The 16,606-nt window shown below is 41.8% G+C and overlaps 1 protein-coding gene across 1 annotated transcript; it reads right to left on the bottom strand.

Moving 5' to 3' along the window:
* Positions 1-252: 252 nt before the first annotated feature.
* On the bottom strand, positions 253-16,211 carry slc22a16 (solute carrier family 22 member 16). Its single transcript, XM_084083470.1, has 8 exons — positions 16,095-16,211; positions 14,478-14,957; positions 10,550-10,667; positions 8,730-9,288; positions 7,874-8,001; positions 3,253-3,362; positions 2,361-2,460; positions 253-1,196 (listed from the first exon to the last, which is right to left on the bottom strand). Exons 1-8 carry the CDS (start codon positions 16,136-16,138, stop codon positions 1,014-1,016), a joined length of 1,722 nt encoding a protein of 573 aa, XP_083939596.1. The 5' UTR covers positions 16,139-16,211; the 3' UTR covers positions 253-1,013.
* Between the last annotated feature and the right edge of the window lie 395 nt (positions 16,212-16,606).

Genomic DNA, 16,606 nt, shown 5'->3' with positions numbered 1-16,606 from the left:
CACAGGAGACCCTTGAAACTTTAGCATAATCCGTAACTTTACTTCTTATTGAACACATGTATATATACTAAAAATCACACATGCGCTCTCACACACACACACACACACACACACACACATGCGCACACACACACACACACATGCACACGTTTATCTTTTCAAGATGGAATTAAAAAGTATGCATCACTGAGTGACAGAGGTACATATGGAGAGCTTTTCAGCCCTTAACTATTGGTCACTTTACAGAATGCAAAATGTCCAAAGCACTTTAATACAAAAAGTACTACAGATAATATAGTTTCACAGTGAAATACAAAAGGTAGATGCCCTGAGATAATAAAAAAAAGACGATCTAAATGCAATGATGAAAATCCTCTAGATAAACTGGAAATGGAAATAGCGTATGCATTTCATTCTGTATATTTGCATAATATGTGTGAACATATTTGTGTGTCGAATAACATTACCTTTGAGAAGAATAATTAAAGACAAATAGCCTATGTACTACAAAAAGCTGAAGAACAAAGCTGTTCTCAAATGTAGTCAAATGCTTCAAGCTAAATTAAGTTGTGAATAACTTTGGCTATGGCATCACTCACTTCATTCCCTATACACTGTAGGATACCATATGCCTCTCCCAGGCCTTCAACACACAGATCGACACACAGACCAGGGATTGTCCATCGAATACATTACATTTGTTGATTTTGTTTGATTGCCCATGCAGTGGCTCCTGTGTTGCTACGTCTGGACAGCCTTTCAGCCTTAAACTATTAGGTCACTTTGCAGAATGAATACGTCCAAACCACTACAAAAAAAAAACATCAGAATTTCGGATCTAATTATCGGTTTGTCCCAACAGTCCATTAATGTCAGTGTTGTTATAAAGTTCTTTTCAGCACCTTTTTTTTTTGCCACCTTCATTTTCCATCCTTGCATTTTCCTCCGTTCTCTTTCTCAGTTTCTACTCTTTCTACACAGTTTGTCTCCCTGTCCTCCTGTTGTTGTAGATCTCAGGCCTTGGTTTCTTGCTGGTTCAACACCAACCCATCCTCCACAGGGGCTGAGCTCTTCTTCTTGGGTTCTGTACCGAGGGCTTCCGCCTCCTCCATGGTGTTTGTCAGGGGCTTGCCCAGGGTCTCAGGCAACATGAGAGTCAGAATTCCAATGATGAACGCGAGGATTCCCACAATTAGCTATAGTTGGAGTCACAAGAAAGGAATTGTTGTTTGAGTTTCATAATTTAACATTTTTACACATTTTTAACCCTAAAGGTCACTATTCTGGGCATGTCATAATACGCAAAGACTTAGCAAAAATAGCAAATCTACAGGCTCACAAGGTGACGTGTTGTTTTAAGCTTGTAGATCAGCTATTTTTGGCAAAGAGATTATTTAGCATGTAGAGGGAAAAAGGAGGCGGCAAAGTATACCCAGGTAAACTATGGATATTATATTTGCTGACCTCTAGTGGTTACTTGTTATTCATCTATCTATACTATTTCAATCTATAGATTTGTGCCAGAGCCCTACCCACCTCAGCAGCTGCTGTGCATTTAATTAAAGTATGGGTTTTATACCAAGAACTTATTTTATGGGGGAAATTTTTTGGTGACCCCCCCAGACTTTATTTATTGTACAATTTCAAAGTGGAAGTAAATAATATCTTAAAATAAAAGCATACGTTAAATTAATCAATAGTATCAATAAGAACAACAGAATTGTTTCTGTACACATATTTGTAACCCAGAGCATATTTAGCCATCTGTTGTGCCATGGAGCACCTTCTAACAACGTTGTGCTTTACCAGTCTTGAATGCCGTATCCCTGCTCTTTTCTAATAAGTACCTGTATAGAGTTTAGGTGGTTAAAGGTAGGGTAAGTGACTTACTTTGTTTAAAATAAGAGTTAAATAGCTCTATATTCTGATAGTACTCATTGCTATAGAGTGTTTGTTCAGTAAAAGGAGTCTTCATGTCTCTCCAGCTCTTTATTAAACAGAAAATGCAGTTTCAGTACTCTCTCCTGATTGGCTTAAATGTTGTCACCTACCTGAAAATGTACATATATTCTGTTTACTTAAGAGCTGGGGAGACCCCTGTGACCGAACAAATGCTCTGTAGCAATGATTATCAGAATATAGTACTTTTTAAACCTTTTAACAAAAATAAATAAAAAAAACATCAGTGCCATTGTGCCAGATGAGGACGAATGAGAAATGGTCTTAGAGGTAATAATGTAATAATGAATATTATTGTATAGTATTGAATAACACAACAGCAGATAACAGTATTGATTAACACAACATGCTACATCTGCCATGATGTGTTGTTACACAAAGGAATGAATGAGTGAGTGTACCTGAGGAAGGTATTTCCATACTTCAGACAGGTAGACACAGAAGGGAGCGACCACACTGCCCACACGACACATCATGCTACCACTACCCACCGCCAGAGACCTGATGAGATGGATTAGATTACAGGTAGAGATTTTACAACAGAATGCATTTGCACACGTATAGCTTTTCAGTGTTTGGCTTTTAGGTTTATGTAACAGGGGTCCCCAAACCTTTTCAGCTTATGACACAACGCACCGAAAATGCCCTACTTCTGTTCAGACGAAGGAGGAGCCAGGCCCGGAGGCAACCCACAGTGCCTGTGGGGCCTCCTGGTGTCGCCAACAGCTGCAACATCTCAACTAACCTGGCCTGGCATCGGCCAGACTGATGGTGTGGATTCACTCACAAAGTGCCATGTGTGAGTGGATCCGTGTTGTCGGTCTGGCTAGCACCAGGCTAACCCTAACCCCCAATTAGCACTGCCTCTAACTACCCCCTAGAGACAGTGGGGGCAATATCATGCCACTTGGACACAGGCCCGGGGTCTGATCAGCCTCGGTCGGGTCGCCTGGAGGAGGGTGTCTGTTGCAAGACCCGAAACACTCAGTGACTCCAGGTAACAACACTGATGATGTGTCCAAGTTTGTGCATCAGTTGATGTTTTATTAACTGAATGAATCATTTTTCAGCCCCATTTCAAAAATAGTGAAAATAGCCGACCTACAAGTTCACAACGCATCTCACCTTGTGAGGTTGTAGATCTGCTATTTTTTACTATATTTGGAAGAAAAGAAAAATTACAATTTCTGAATTTCTTTTCTAATGAATATTTTTAAAAGTGTAATGAACTTACACCTCTTTTCTCTTTAGGACGCTAAAGAGAAAAGAAGCTGCGTCTCTTTTGTTACTCACCTGATGATGGTAGGGTAAAGTTCACAGCTGTACAGATAGATGAGGCCAAAAGCGATGGCCACGGCAAACTTCCCTGTCATGCAGAGAACGATGGCCAGCTCCTCAATGTCCTGCAACACACAATGACGAGAAACAACCATCAGCTGGCAGCGTTTATAAGCACTGGTTCGTAAAGTGGCTTACAGGGACCCCCAGGGGTCCTTGAAGGGGCTCCAAAGGGTCCCCAGCAAAATGGAAACAGTTTAAACACTTGAGTCCTAGTTTATTTTTGGGCTATTTCCCAAAACTATTGGAAAAATGTTGACAAATCTTCTCTTATGTGGGTCCCTGCAGGTACAAAATCTGTTCAAACGCAGATAAATACATGGGGGTCCTTGACATAAAAATGTTTGAGAACCACCGTTTTATAAAAGTTGGATTTGGTAAAGAAAGCTTTAAGGCCTCCAGTATATCCTTGGCTTTGTGAAGTCCTCCATTATGTTTCAAGATTTACAAGCTCATAACATGTCATAACACTACACATTATGAGCTTGTAGATCGTCTATTTTCGGCAAAGATATTTAGTGTAGAGATAAAACCAAGGGGGCCTAGTATAGACCCCTGGGTGACTCAGTACTGTATATTGACAGTTGCAAAGTTATTGTCTCATAAAGGACAGATACACTGTAGAACCTTATGTGAAGTATAATTTAAGCAAAAGACAATGATCGCTCTGTGCACAAATACAGTCAGGAACATTACCATTAGCTCTGGAGACTGGCAGGTTTAATGCCACTCCAGAGGAAGAGAGATACTGTTTGTTTTGTGAATTTGGTGACATTGAAATTGAGGTATTTGTTAGTAAGATGTCTTCTATTTGTGGTGATTTCCTTGAGTTAGATGATTATGAAAAACTTAAGAGATATGTTTTGTTAAAGGAGCTTTTGTTGTGGCAGATTTTATCTGTCAAGCTTGGGAGAGAAGACAGAACACTCTGTATAATTCTGAGATGTAACTGAATGTACATGTGTATGTATACTGTAAATGTGTACTGTTATGTGTACTGTAAACATGCTATAAGCGTAAAATGGTGTCTTATAAACCCATGAGGTTTGGGCACTTTGTGTGCAGGACACAAAAATAAAATTATCTATCTATCTAGATTGGGGTTAATTGGTTAAAATACCCCCAAATCTGCAACATTTCGGACAAAAGGAACTGGCTGAAGGAAAAAGGAAAAAGTAAGTAATGTGTAGACGGGATTCTTGCCATCGGTGAGCTTTGCGGATGCCAAGTAAGAGTATTTTAGCCTGGAATCTCTGGCATGATCCCAGGCCCCTGTCCAGCTCTGGCCCCCTGAATCATCCAGGGTCCCCCCAGCGCCTCTTGAGGACACCATTAAAGGTCAAACATAAAACAAGGGAGAGAACTCTCCCTGTAGAAGCAGAATAAAGTGACACCATGTTATTTCAGTGTCGGGAGTTTCAATCTCTTTGACCTAAATAATAAACCCCTGCTGGTTACTAAGGACAACTACTCCACGTGGATTCATATACTCAGTTTGTTGACTTATCCCCCTGCCCTTTCTGGTTGCCATTCCAGGCCGTGCTGTTAATTCACTTGGCAAGCAGCAGGTCCATGTGTAAATGAGAAGTGTGTGCTTCTGACACGTGAGAAGTGTGTGATTCTCATTACCTAGAAAATCCCTACAAAACAAACAAAAAAACACTACCACACCTGTACATGAGCATCCCTGTACGGGCCTCCCAGTTGTGCAGACGCAAGTGTGTGTGTGTGTGTGTGTGTGTGTGTGTGTGTGTGTGTGTGTGTGTGTGTGTGTGTGTGTGTGTGTGTGTGTGTGTGTGTGTGTGTGTGTGTGTGTGTGTGTGTGTGTGTGTGTGTGTGTGCGCGCGCTCTCTCTTCCAACTCTTCCCACACATACCTGCAGGACTATAATTCAGAGAGTGTTGTCATGACACAGGCCTGTAGACCTTGCCAGCACTGGTCAGTACACAGCGCTTAAATGTCAAAATGGTACCCACTCCTGCTCTATTCCTACTCGCAGCATGTATTTTTAGACCACTGGCGAACCAAATCTGTGTTTTAACGTGTTTGCGGTGTTCACTGGGTCAGTGAATTACAGTACATCCCTACCTGTGTCTATATACGGTATTTAGCCATGCTGATGGCAGGTCTCTTATACTGTATTACATGCCACAGGAACCATAAATAAATGTCATAGAATAATATTTAATATATCAAAATTAAACATTTTCTGCTATGAAATGTCCATTTTTATTCCTCGTGTTTAAATTTGCATCTGTATATCTCATGCATACGTTTCCTTGTGGCTCTGTCAAGCCAAGAATGGGATCACTTGCTTTGTGTTTCGTCATGTGCCCATTACATTGGGCTCATTACAGCCTAGCCTTATCAGATACATGCTGAAAAGCAAACACACTGAATATACAGAGGAGGGGGGGGGGGAACACATACTGTAAAGCATATGAACAGCAATTTAGACACAGCTGAAAGCACTCAAGATAGGCTGACGCAATAACAGGCTAAAAATACTCAGCTAGAGCCTTGCTATGCCACTGTAGATCAAAACTATCAGGAGCGTGCAGATTCCTTGAAAGGTTATTGACATTGTCATATTGACAGCAGAGAAGGAGTAGATAATCAAATTCTACCCGACCCGGCGTTTTCGGGCTGGACCAGGAAGAAGATTTATACTAATTGGTCGGGCCGAGCTGAGCCTCGGGTTCCGAAAAAAAAAGGGAAAGAAAATCTGTTTCCCCCCAAAAATAAATTTCAACTGCCCCTTGTGGCCGTACGGTAAGGCCGACGGAAATGGCAGTGGATGCGTTGGATGCAACTCAAAGTGAACTTTACCCAGATATCTAGTTCGTCGCCGTCCGACCTTCCTAACCCGTGTTATAAAATAAAAACTGGTGAAAGTGGCAGTTTTCAAGATGTTTTGGCCATTCTCTCTGGAACGGAAGGTCCGATCTGCTCAGTTCAAAGCTTGTTGGATGCGTGACTTTGAGGACATTAAGCACACAACGACACTTTTTCGGGTTTCTCAGGTTTTCAGGCCTAAAATTATGGTAATTGTTCGGGGCGGCCCAGTTAGGGCCGGGCCTTAATTTTTACTCAGGCCTGTTGAGAACTATAAGAAGGGGGGAGGGGGGAGCAGTGGTGCAAATTGCTGACATTTTACAACATCCCTTCTCCCTTTATCACCACTAGCTCACTAAACACCACTACCTCTAAACAACTTGAGTGTTTGACTCTGAAGGTTAACTCTTGGGAATTAATTACAAAGGTCTTCTCCAGTGTCAAAGGTCATATTTGTTTGGACATTCATTATTGGCTCTATGCCAACACACTGAGTGGTAATCATATAGGTCAGAGCACAGAACACACATACACACACACACAGATTTGCAGAATACCACTTAGAAACAAATTTAGATGCTATTCAAATTATTTGGAAATGTACTGGGCTGGACAATTATCTTTTATTATTTTATTTTTGATAATAAGAAATTTCTTATGTCAACGAATCGACACAAAAAAAACGAATATATTTTTTTATAATCTACTAAATCGATTAAGTCCGATAAACCACTTAACCCTGTATTATACTTTGTTGAACAATAGCGGCGTCCAAAAATAGTGACAATGGCCGATCTACAGTACAAGCTCACAACCCAACGCATTGCGACACATTGAGAGCTTGAAGATCTGCTATTTTCACTATTTTCTTGAATAATCGTTCATTAATCAAAATCCAAATAATCGTGATTGTTAGAGTTATTTGACCCATATGTTTCCAATCAGTAAACTTGGTCAACGCTTTGTGATTTAATGTCAAATGATGTGTTAACTGTATCTCTGTATGATGACCTGTATCTCTGTATGACCGGGATATGTAATTATTTGTCACTAATTCCCTTTGTTAGCTGTCATCCTGTCACAGATAAAACCGGGCACATGTCCCTATGATATTGAAGGAACAACTTGTTTATGGAACCAGAATGGTACACAAGGACACCATAAGATGAACAGCAACTTATTATTATGACAGCCAGACGCCTGTACATCTCATCCGACTCCATCCTATGTCCAGCGGCGGACTGGCCATTTGGCGTACCAGGCATTTGTGGGCCGCTGGGCCAGTGGCTGAATTTTGGTCTCATTCCGGCCCTGCCTATGTTTGAGGGTCTTAGCCAATAATGAGGATACACCTATGTCTGATGTCATTGAAGTCCAACTGTGTATACATACTATTGTTTGTTATTGAATCATTAGTGTGTGATTTTATGTTCTTGTCTGTAACTTGTACTGTCTCCGTGTACACGCTCAGCAATACAGCCTGATCATTTTTGGACATACCGGTGTCTGACTCTCCTTTCTTTGGGTGTTGACTGGACGGGGATTGTTTTTTTTTACAACCAAACCATCTTTTCCATCTAATCTTGGAGTTTAAATAATTCAACTCTATTAGTGATACTGATTTAAAGTCATTTGCAACTCTCCTACACAAACGTACAGTATACACACACACACACACACACACACACACACACACACACACACACACACACACACAAACACAAACACAGTATATACATACTGCAGGCACCACGATGATGAGCATGCATGCAACCCCAGCCAGCAGGAGTGCAGGGGCACAAGTCTTCTTCCTGCCGACTCGGTCCATTAAGTAACAGCCAACCAGATACGCGGGAATCTCCACTGCACCTGGAAACAGCCAATAACAAGAACCGGCGGTCAGAGGTTACCATGGCAGTGGTACAGTAATACAATGACATTCTATCTGGGGGGACAGCTGGGAACATTTGGCAGCTGACCTAAATCACTTCAATATCTCACAACAGCATAACCATTGTGAACAGGGCGTACTGCTGTATATTTAAAACTGAGGTTGTCCAGTTATACATAGCTTTAAAACAGTTCAGCTCCGTGAACAGGCCAAGCTAACAAGTGACAGGATTAATCGTTTACAGCGAAACAGGCAACTTAGTTATTAGATAAATTAGGCTACTTAAAAACAATTCATGGCCGGTTTCTACCCCAAGACACACAGACAATTCCTATTTATAGCCCAAGTCTGCACTGTGGGTCTCAATCTGTTCACACGGACAATAAAAAGGCTGTCAACACCGAAACTGTCGACATTCCCTGTCTCAGTTCATATTGCATCACAACGCATTGTGATGCAATAAGCTTGTAGATTTGTCATTTTTGGAAATTGTGGGTAAAATGTTGCCTGTAATGACAAAGCAGGTACGCCAGGTTGAAAGTGGTTAAACTTGGGAGCTATAGTTATTTTAATAACTATTAATTTACCAAATAACTATGCTGGCTAATTGGTTGCAAAACTAGAATTTAAAATCATAAATGAACACTGAGGATTTGACTGTATACATACACAAATACAATACACACACATGCACACACAAACCCACCTGCCAGGAAGAGGTTGATGTACTGGTTTCCTCCGAGGTTTACCGAGCCCAGGGAGAAGACGTAGTAGCCCAGACTGCCGATGAACCAGATGGCCCAGACGGTGCACGTGCGACCCGCCATTCTCCAACTGCCGAACAGGTCCAGGATGGACAACTTCTTCTCGGGCTTCGGCGGATTGCCGTCCGCCGTCTTCTCCAGCAGGGCCTTGGCGCTCTGCTCCTCTGGCTCCAGGAGATCCTCCGCCCTCAGCGTGCACTCCAGGCCATTGAAGCGGGCTATCCTGTCCAGCAGCTCCTGGGTCTCCTGGATGCGTCCCTTGGTCATGAGGTAGAAAGGGGTCTCTGGGAATTTCCAACAAAAGAGCAGGAAGGGCGAGGTGCAGATGGAGAGGATGATCTGGTAGATCCACCAGACGCGCACCAGGTAACCAGTCAGGGCCACTACCATGATGCCCACAGCGAAGGCTGCGTGCACGTGCATGGAGGTCCATGTGCGCACCTTGATGCCGGTGAACTCCGTCACATAAACAAACACCACCACCAGGTAGCCACTGGAAACCTTCCCATGGGAGGAAAAGAGACGAGACAGAGAGAGAGAGGGGGGGGGGGGGGGGGGGGTGGATAGAGGAAAACAACTGCAGGGTCAGTTTAAGTTCTCAGTAATGTTAACCCATTTATTCAGTTAAGATGCTGGATGGACCACATTCAAAGGGTGATCAATTGATTGATTGGGGAAAAATGGTCATTTTGGGGCAAAGTACTCCTTATACTTCTTATGTTATCATCAAAATAGTGGCTAAATAAGCTCACAATGCATTGCATTACGACGTGTTGTAAACTTGTAGATTAAAACGTATCCCCACCGGCCATAAAGATTTATGCCGCAGAGGGGGTATATCAAAAGCAGAGGCATGGAATCCCCCACCATCCCCCAGCAAATCGAACTCCGGTGGTGCACACGTGTGTGTGGTAAGGGGGTTCTCAGAGTGTCTGAGTCTATGTGAAAAACAACAGCTGTACGCCACAGAAGGAGGGGGGAGCAGTGGAAACAGAGTCAAGAGATAGAGTGAAGCAATGAAACAACTGTAGAGCTCTGAAGGATCTCATATCCATGATTTGTGTGCATCGTGTTGTTCATGGATTCATGACCAAAGTTGCCACAGTGCAAATTACGATTCCTGTGTGTTTCATCGTTCTACTCAATGTCTGTGAGAGTGTTCCGTTCCCTTACTCAAAGTCTGGCCATTATAAGCTTTACATTTTATTGAATCGCAGTGGCACATTTTGGCATTTGTATCACGGATATGTTAAAGACATGTTTATAAAGTCTAACATATCCTTATAGAGGGCGACTGAAAAAGGCACAAAGAAAAAGGTGAGAGGCTTTGGGAGTCTTCCGGGCCCCAGCCAGGGGGAGGGGCGGAGTGGATAACTGAGCCTTTTTGCCTATAATCTGACCCATGTAAAGATTTGCGACAACTGGCAGATCGTGGAGCATCTCAATGGTTCCCTGAAGTTAACAGCAAACACTAGTAGCACAGTAGAGTTGCAGAAGAATAAAGCTTTTGTGATGCACTTTTATAATCTGATTATATCAAAAGTACATCTGAATCAATTTAACATGTTAACTGAAACTATCTGAGGTCTACGTTCATCACGTTGTTGTCACAACTCTCTCTTTACATGGCTCTACCTATACTGCCTTTCCCTCATACCTCTCCACATGTTCTCAATTTGTCATTTTCTCTCCTGGCGTCAACCTTGTCCCGCAACCTACATCACGTGCATGTACACACTCATAATAAACACAAGTTACTCACCATGGCAAGGAGGAAACGTAGCACTACAAACACGTAGTAGTTTCCGCTGAAAGCCACACATACTCCAAATGCAAACTGACACAGACTGGTGATATTAAGAATCCTCACACGGCCAACCCTGAGAGACAGACAAACAGACAATACAGATTTAGTGAGTACAGTTGACATACTTTTTAGGCTGACATGTTTTCAATCCATTGAACAAGTCACTGTTTTATGTTACAGTTACACTTGTATTTGGAGTGGGACATTTGAGCGCCAATGGCAAACCAAAGGAAATCCTTGACTTCCTGCCAGTGAGGTGAGTTCTGCAACAGTGCAATATAATAGTGTTCAGGCTGTGAAGTGCCCAAGATTATGATGTGGACATTGCATTTTACAGTTGCATATGGTGGATGAAGTTTCCTTCTTTTTTTAAAAGGTAGGGTAAGTGATATTTTTTTTTGGTCAAAACAAAATGTTGTGAAAAGGTTAAAGCACTATATTCTGATAGTATTCATTGCTATAGGGTGTTTGTTCAATAACAAGTGTGCCCCATCTCTCCAGATATTTGATATACAGAAAATACATTTTCAGGTTGCAAATGTTCAACGAGTCAGGAGAGAGTACCCATCAGCTTCAATTTGATAGTGTTCCAGTTCCAATTTGTCTGCTCATTTCTTTGTCATCATTTTCCACCTGAAAATGCATTTTCTGTTTATCAAAAAGCTGGAGAGACCCCTGAAAAAAAAAACACTATATAGCAATGATTACTATTGGGAATATACAGTTATTTAACACTTATTTTAACAAAGGAATAGCACTTACTCTACCTTTAAAATAAGCTCTATATTCCAATAGTATTGGTATGGAGTTTTTTTTTCTTCAAAATTGGAACTGGAAATTTAACACTATAAAATTGAAGCTGATGAATAGGTTCTCTCTGCCGATTGGACGAAATTGGCAACCCATATGAAAATGAATTGGCAATGGATTTCTTTGCTTTGCCACGTGACTCACATGGAGATGAAGCATTTTGGAGGAGAGAGAAAGGAGTTGCCTCTCAAACCATAACTGACTGTGGTCGCAAAGACAAAAGAAATACTAGAAACGGGTTCCGCTTTTCTTGTATTTATCCATTTGTGTCTGTGTTGCCACTTGCTTTATGCTTTGAAATGTGTCCATCTGTCCAATGAATGAGCTAGGAAATGTTGCTCTGTAATACCAAACATTGGCCTTTTCTCAATAACTGTACTTGTCTGCACTTGTGTTCTTGTGAACTTATCAAACATCATCAGACACAGTCCATATGTCCCCACTCAAATGTTTGGAAATAGCCAAGTTCCAAGACTCAAGATTTGTATTGTTACGGGTGTTTCTGTGTAACAGCATGACATGAAAGGTACATGAGCTGTCCATGCTGGCAGACAGTAACACATAAAACACAACCAGAAACACAACTTTCAGCTGCAATTACCTGTCAAAGAGGTTTCTGTGAAAAGAGTCCATTGTCAGTCTCCAACTCTGTGTGACATTGCTTAAGCGATGCCATTGTTCTTGAACAGTCATGGAAAGTTTGTAGTCTAATATTATCCATTCACACCAGTTTAATCGTGTTAACTCATGGCAAATGAACAGATACAATAACATTGACATCAGATATGACGGCATTGTATATGTACATGACCGAGCATTTTAAAATACCCTCCCCATGCAATCCAAAATCCATGTAGCAAATGAACAGAGTGATTACAACATAGATTTACTGATGCTGAAGACGTGCTTACGAGGATAAAAATGCATAAAATATGATGTAAAGAAATGTGGCAGATATACAGTACTGAATGTGTAAGTGTAGCCCAAAATATAGGCTACATTTCCAAAGTACTGCTTTTAACTGAAACGTCATATAATGAAACCGTCATAGTTGTACATAAACCATTGGTTCTCAAAGTGGGGTCCGGGGACCCCCGGGGGTACTTGAGGGGATACCAGGGGGTCCCCAGCTAAATGATTTATAGGAACCAAATGGACCCTTATGGGTCTGTAACTCTGAGAGTGTACAAATGGAACCGGTCCATGTGATTCCATTTGTACACTCTCAGAGTTAAATTAACATTGATGTTACAATATGAATTGGGGTCCCAGAGATAGAAATGCCATTAAATGGGGGTCTGTAGCCTAATGCACATCAAACTGGGGGGGTCCTTAAATTACAATGATTGAGAATCGCTGCTACAGCCGTATCTTCTCTTACGGGGGTCCCTGGCTTATCTTCTCAAATGGGGGTCCGCGGGCTAATAAGTGTCAATTTGGGGGTCCTTGACATGAAAAGGTTTGAGAACCACTGACATAAACCACTTCTATAGAAGTATACTGAGGCACTGCTGCATCCCAAATAGAGATGCTAGAAGGCAATCACTGTGTTGGAAAGTGGCACCTGGGGCACTTGACCAAGCAACAGTATTAGGTAAGTTGGGAGAGTGATAATGTGTTGGGTTATGTCAGCAAGCTGACCCAGCGTCAGAGGACGTTTAACCTAACCAGCATAGTTCATTACTGCTATCTTTATCCTCCCACCACCTTAGTCCAACTCTAACCTTCTATAGCCCTAAACACTCATACACATGTTTTCACTTACTCTGGCTGATTGACAGTTCCCTCACACGTTTTGTTGGACCTCTTAGGGCAGGCCAATTTACCTTATTCATATTTCTGCCCATAGCTGTTTTTGTGACATCTTTAAATTGTCAGCACATGCACAGCAAGAGTCACTTAAACACCTGCGTGAGTGTTCAGGGCTTTATAATGTACACCTTCTCAGCTGTTCACATTGAAAGAGCGAGAGAGAGAGAGCATATTGACCCATCCCCCCCAGTGTCCAGTCAGTGTGCCATCCAGCTCTTTAGCCAAGGCCAGTCGCCAGAATATTCCACTTTTCTAACTGGACACCCTGGTCAGTGTTACACTCAATGTGCTTTCTGGGACTGCGGTCTTGGATCACAGGCGACTTCAGTTCAGCCATTATACCAGTGGTTCTCAACCTTTTCAGGCCGTGACCCCCCGCCCCCATAGCAGATCTACAAGCTCACAACACGTGAGATAGATACGATCAATATTAGACAAAAAATTCAAAATGTTTTGCTTCTTTCTTATATTATTTGACAATTTGGCCAATGTTTGAGTTTCAAGGTTTCATAGTATAGTTTGTTGATTACTTTTGATGCTGTAATGGCCATTCTTTTTGGTATTAAAAAGGTCTTCAAAGTCCTTAAATTGTCACTTCACTGTTAGCCCTGAAACATGACTGTCATACCGTGACAGTCATGGCGCTACTTGTTCCTGTTTTTTTTATATTTTACATTTACAACCAGTAAATCTACATAAACGTTCAGATTTCAAATATGAAGTGCTGACCCCCCGGCCACGGATGTTACAAGTTATAGCGCCCGGGTCTAAGTACCCGTATCTTCCGTATTGTTCAATAAAAAGCTTTTTAATCCGATCGCCAACCATTTTCTTTTTTTTTGTTTTTCATATGCTTTCAACTGCGCGCCTCTATCGGTTGGGAGGTGTATTGCACTCTCATACATTATTTAAAAAATATCCACCGATCGGATTAAAATGATTTTATTGAACAATACGGAAGATATGGGTACTTAGACCCAGGCGCTTTAACTTGTAACATCCGTGGCCGGGGGGTCAGCACTTTATATTTGAAATCTGAACGTTTATGTAGATGTACTGGTTGTAAATGTAAAACAAATCTAAAAACGGGAACAAGTAGCGCCATGACGCTTGTGACAGACGAGCGTCATGTGAACCATGGCTACTGTACACTGTCATATGGGGACCCCCCCAAATAATCACCCACAGGTTGAGAACCACTGCATTATACCACGACCCCTTCCATTATTGTCCTTATTAATGACATTAATCTAAGCCTTACCTGTCGGCAATGTCCCCAAACACCAGTGCACCGATCAGCACGCCCAGCATGAAGGTGGGCTGGGTCGCCTTGGCCAGCCATTCCCTCTCACACACCAGGTCCCATTCCGTCACGATGCTCTGGTACACTTCACTGTGATCATAGGTAAAGTCCTGATCGCAAGCCGTCACCGTCTTGTTGCCATCAAAGTCATACGCGAAGCCCGACGGCGCGATGCGCAAAGCGCGTCGGCAGCGACTTAACTCCCACTGGTCACCGGTGGCCGTCCTGACCACGATGGGTGTTTTATTGCCCACTCGGAACATCGGTAGGACCTCCTGGAGACTCGAGCCCGTGATGTTTCCATACAGGACGTCGGTGATGTTCTGGGGCGCGCCGCACACAAAGTTTGGCGTCTCCACGAGAAACACGGACGCAAGGTAGTGGATCCCACAGGCTACAGCCTGGAAGACCGCTGAGAAGTACAGACAGGCCTGGAACCTGGAGGAGTAGAGAGGAGAGGGACGGTTCAGTCAATCAGTTGATGGAAAACAGACGGACAAGTAGCCAGTTCACAGTGGCGTAAAGTAACTATGTACATTTACTCAAGTACTGTATAAAGTACGCTTTTGAGGAATTTGTACATTACTGGAGCGTTTCCAATTTCAGTACTTTTACTTCTACGCCACAGTCTCCACTACATCTCAGAGGCAGATATTTTAGGCACATTTTTACTCCACTACAAGTATTTGAAAACTTTAGTTACTTTGTAGATTTTGATCATTATCACAAAACATACAGTACATTAACCACTTCAGCCCTAAATACATTTCAGTCATTTGAAAATAGCAGATCTACAAGCTCATAATACTTCTTGTGATCTTGTAGATAAGATATTTTCAAAAGATTGTTCAATACATTTTGAACTTGTGAAATGGGACATTCTGCATAACGAGTACTTTTACTTTTGGTAGCCTACTTTTTGATGCCAATACTTTTGTACTTTTACTCAAGTAAATATTCAATTCCGGACTTTTACTTGTAACAGAGTATTTGTGCATTGCAGTATTGATACTTTTACTTACAGTAGGCTAAGTAAAACAATATGAGTAGCCTACTTTTTCCACCACTGTCAGTTATGGTAGCCAGTACAACTGTGGTAGGTTTGCTTGCAACACGCCTGCATCATGTGTAAACATTCTTCATACTAAATCAAACATTTTCTTCCGATTATTCCCCCCTCCTAATATTATGCTATAACTGATGCAGTGATACAGCATTCCAAGTTCAAACAAGCTTATCTTCCAACACAAATAGTGGGAAAGCCAAGGGGCGAGCCTCGTACTTTAGAAAACAAGTCACAATGTGGGGTCGAACAAAATTCCACGTCCACCGAATAACTGTTATGGTGAACTAAAAATGTTGTCTACTATTCCAAGTCAGAGTAGTAGATTAACAGAAACGATTACAAAAGCAGTATGTGATTTATTCTTAAAAGAAAAGTGAATATCTAAAAATACCACCATTCTTGGAAAGGGGGATCGAGTGCCAAGTGGGGGAAGGAAAAATATGTGGTGGACGTGGAACTCATTATAAAGATACGATCAATATTAGACAAAAATACAATATTTGGAGTACCTTTTAAAATGTCCAAGCTCATCGAATATTCGCTCCACGGTCATGGTTCTGGTGGAGGTTCGCTCAACGCGCGTCTCACTCGGATAGCGGTTTCTGAACGGTTACTCTATTACTCAATTTGTTTGGCTTTCTGCAGGGAGGAGGGGCGCGCACACACACACTGTCACTGTCACGCACACTCACACGAAGCTGTCCACCATGAAGTCATGCCACACGAGCAGGGGTGTTTTCCAGTGGTGTAAAAAAGTACTCCAATTTTTAACTTAAGTAAACGTATCAATACCACAATGTAAAAATATTCCATTTCGAGTAAAAGTCCTGAAATCAAAATTCACTTCAGTAAAAGTGCAATTTTGGCATCAAAATATACCGAAAGTTAAAGTACTCATTATGCAGAATCAAATCAAATCAAATAGCCGAAATATATATAGAACATAAGTGGTTAATGTATGTTTAGTGTAAGTAGTGGAGTAAAAATACAATATTTTCCTCAGATGTAGTGGAGTAGAAGT

Source organism: Gymnoscopelus microlampas (assembly GCF_963454915.1).
Source record: "Gymnoscopelus microlampas genome assembly, chromosome: 16".
Lineage (NCBI taxonomy): Eukaryota > Metazoa > Chordata > Actinopteri > Myctophiformes > Myctophidae > Gymnoscopelus > Gymnoscopelus microlampas.
Note: the sequence above shows the minus strand (reverse complement) of the source record. Positions and strands in the feature narration are given on the sequence as shown.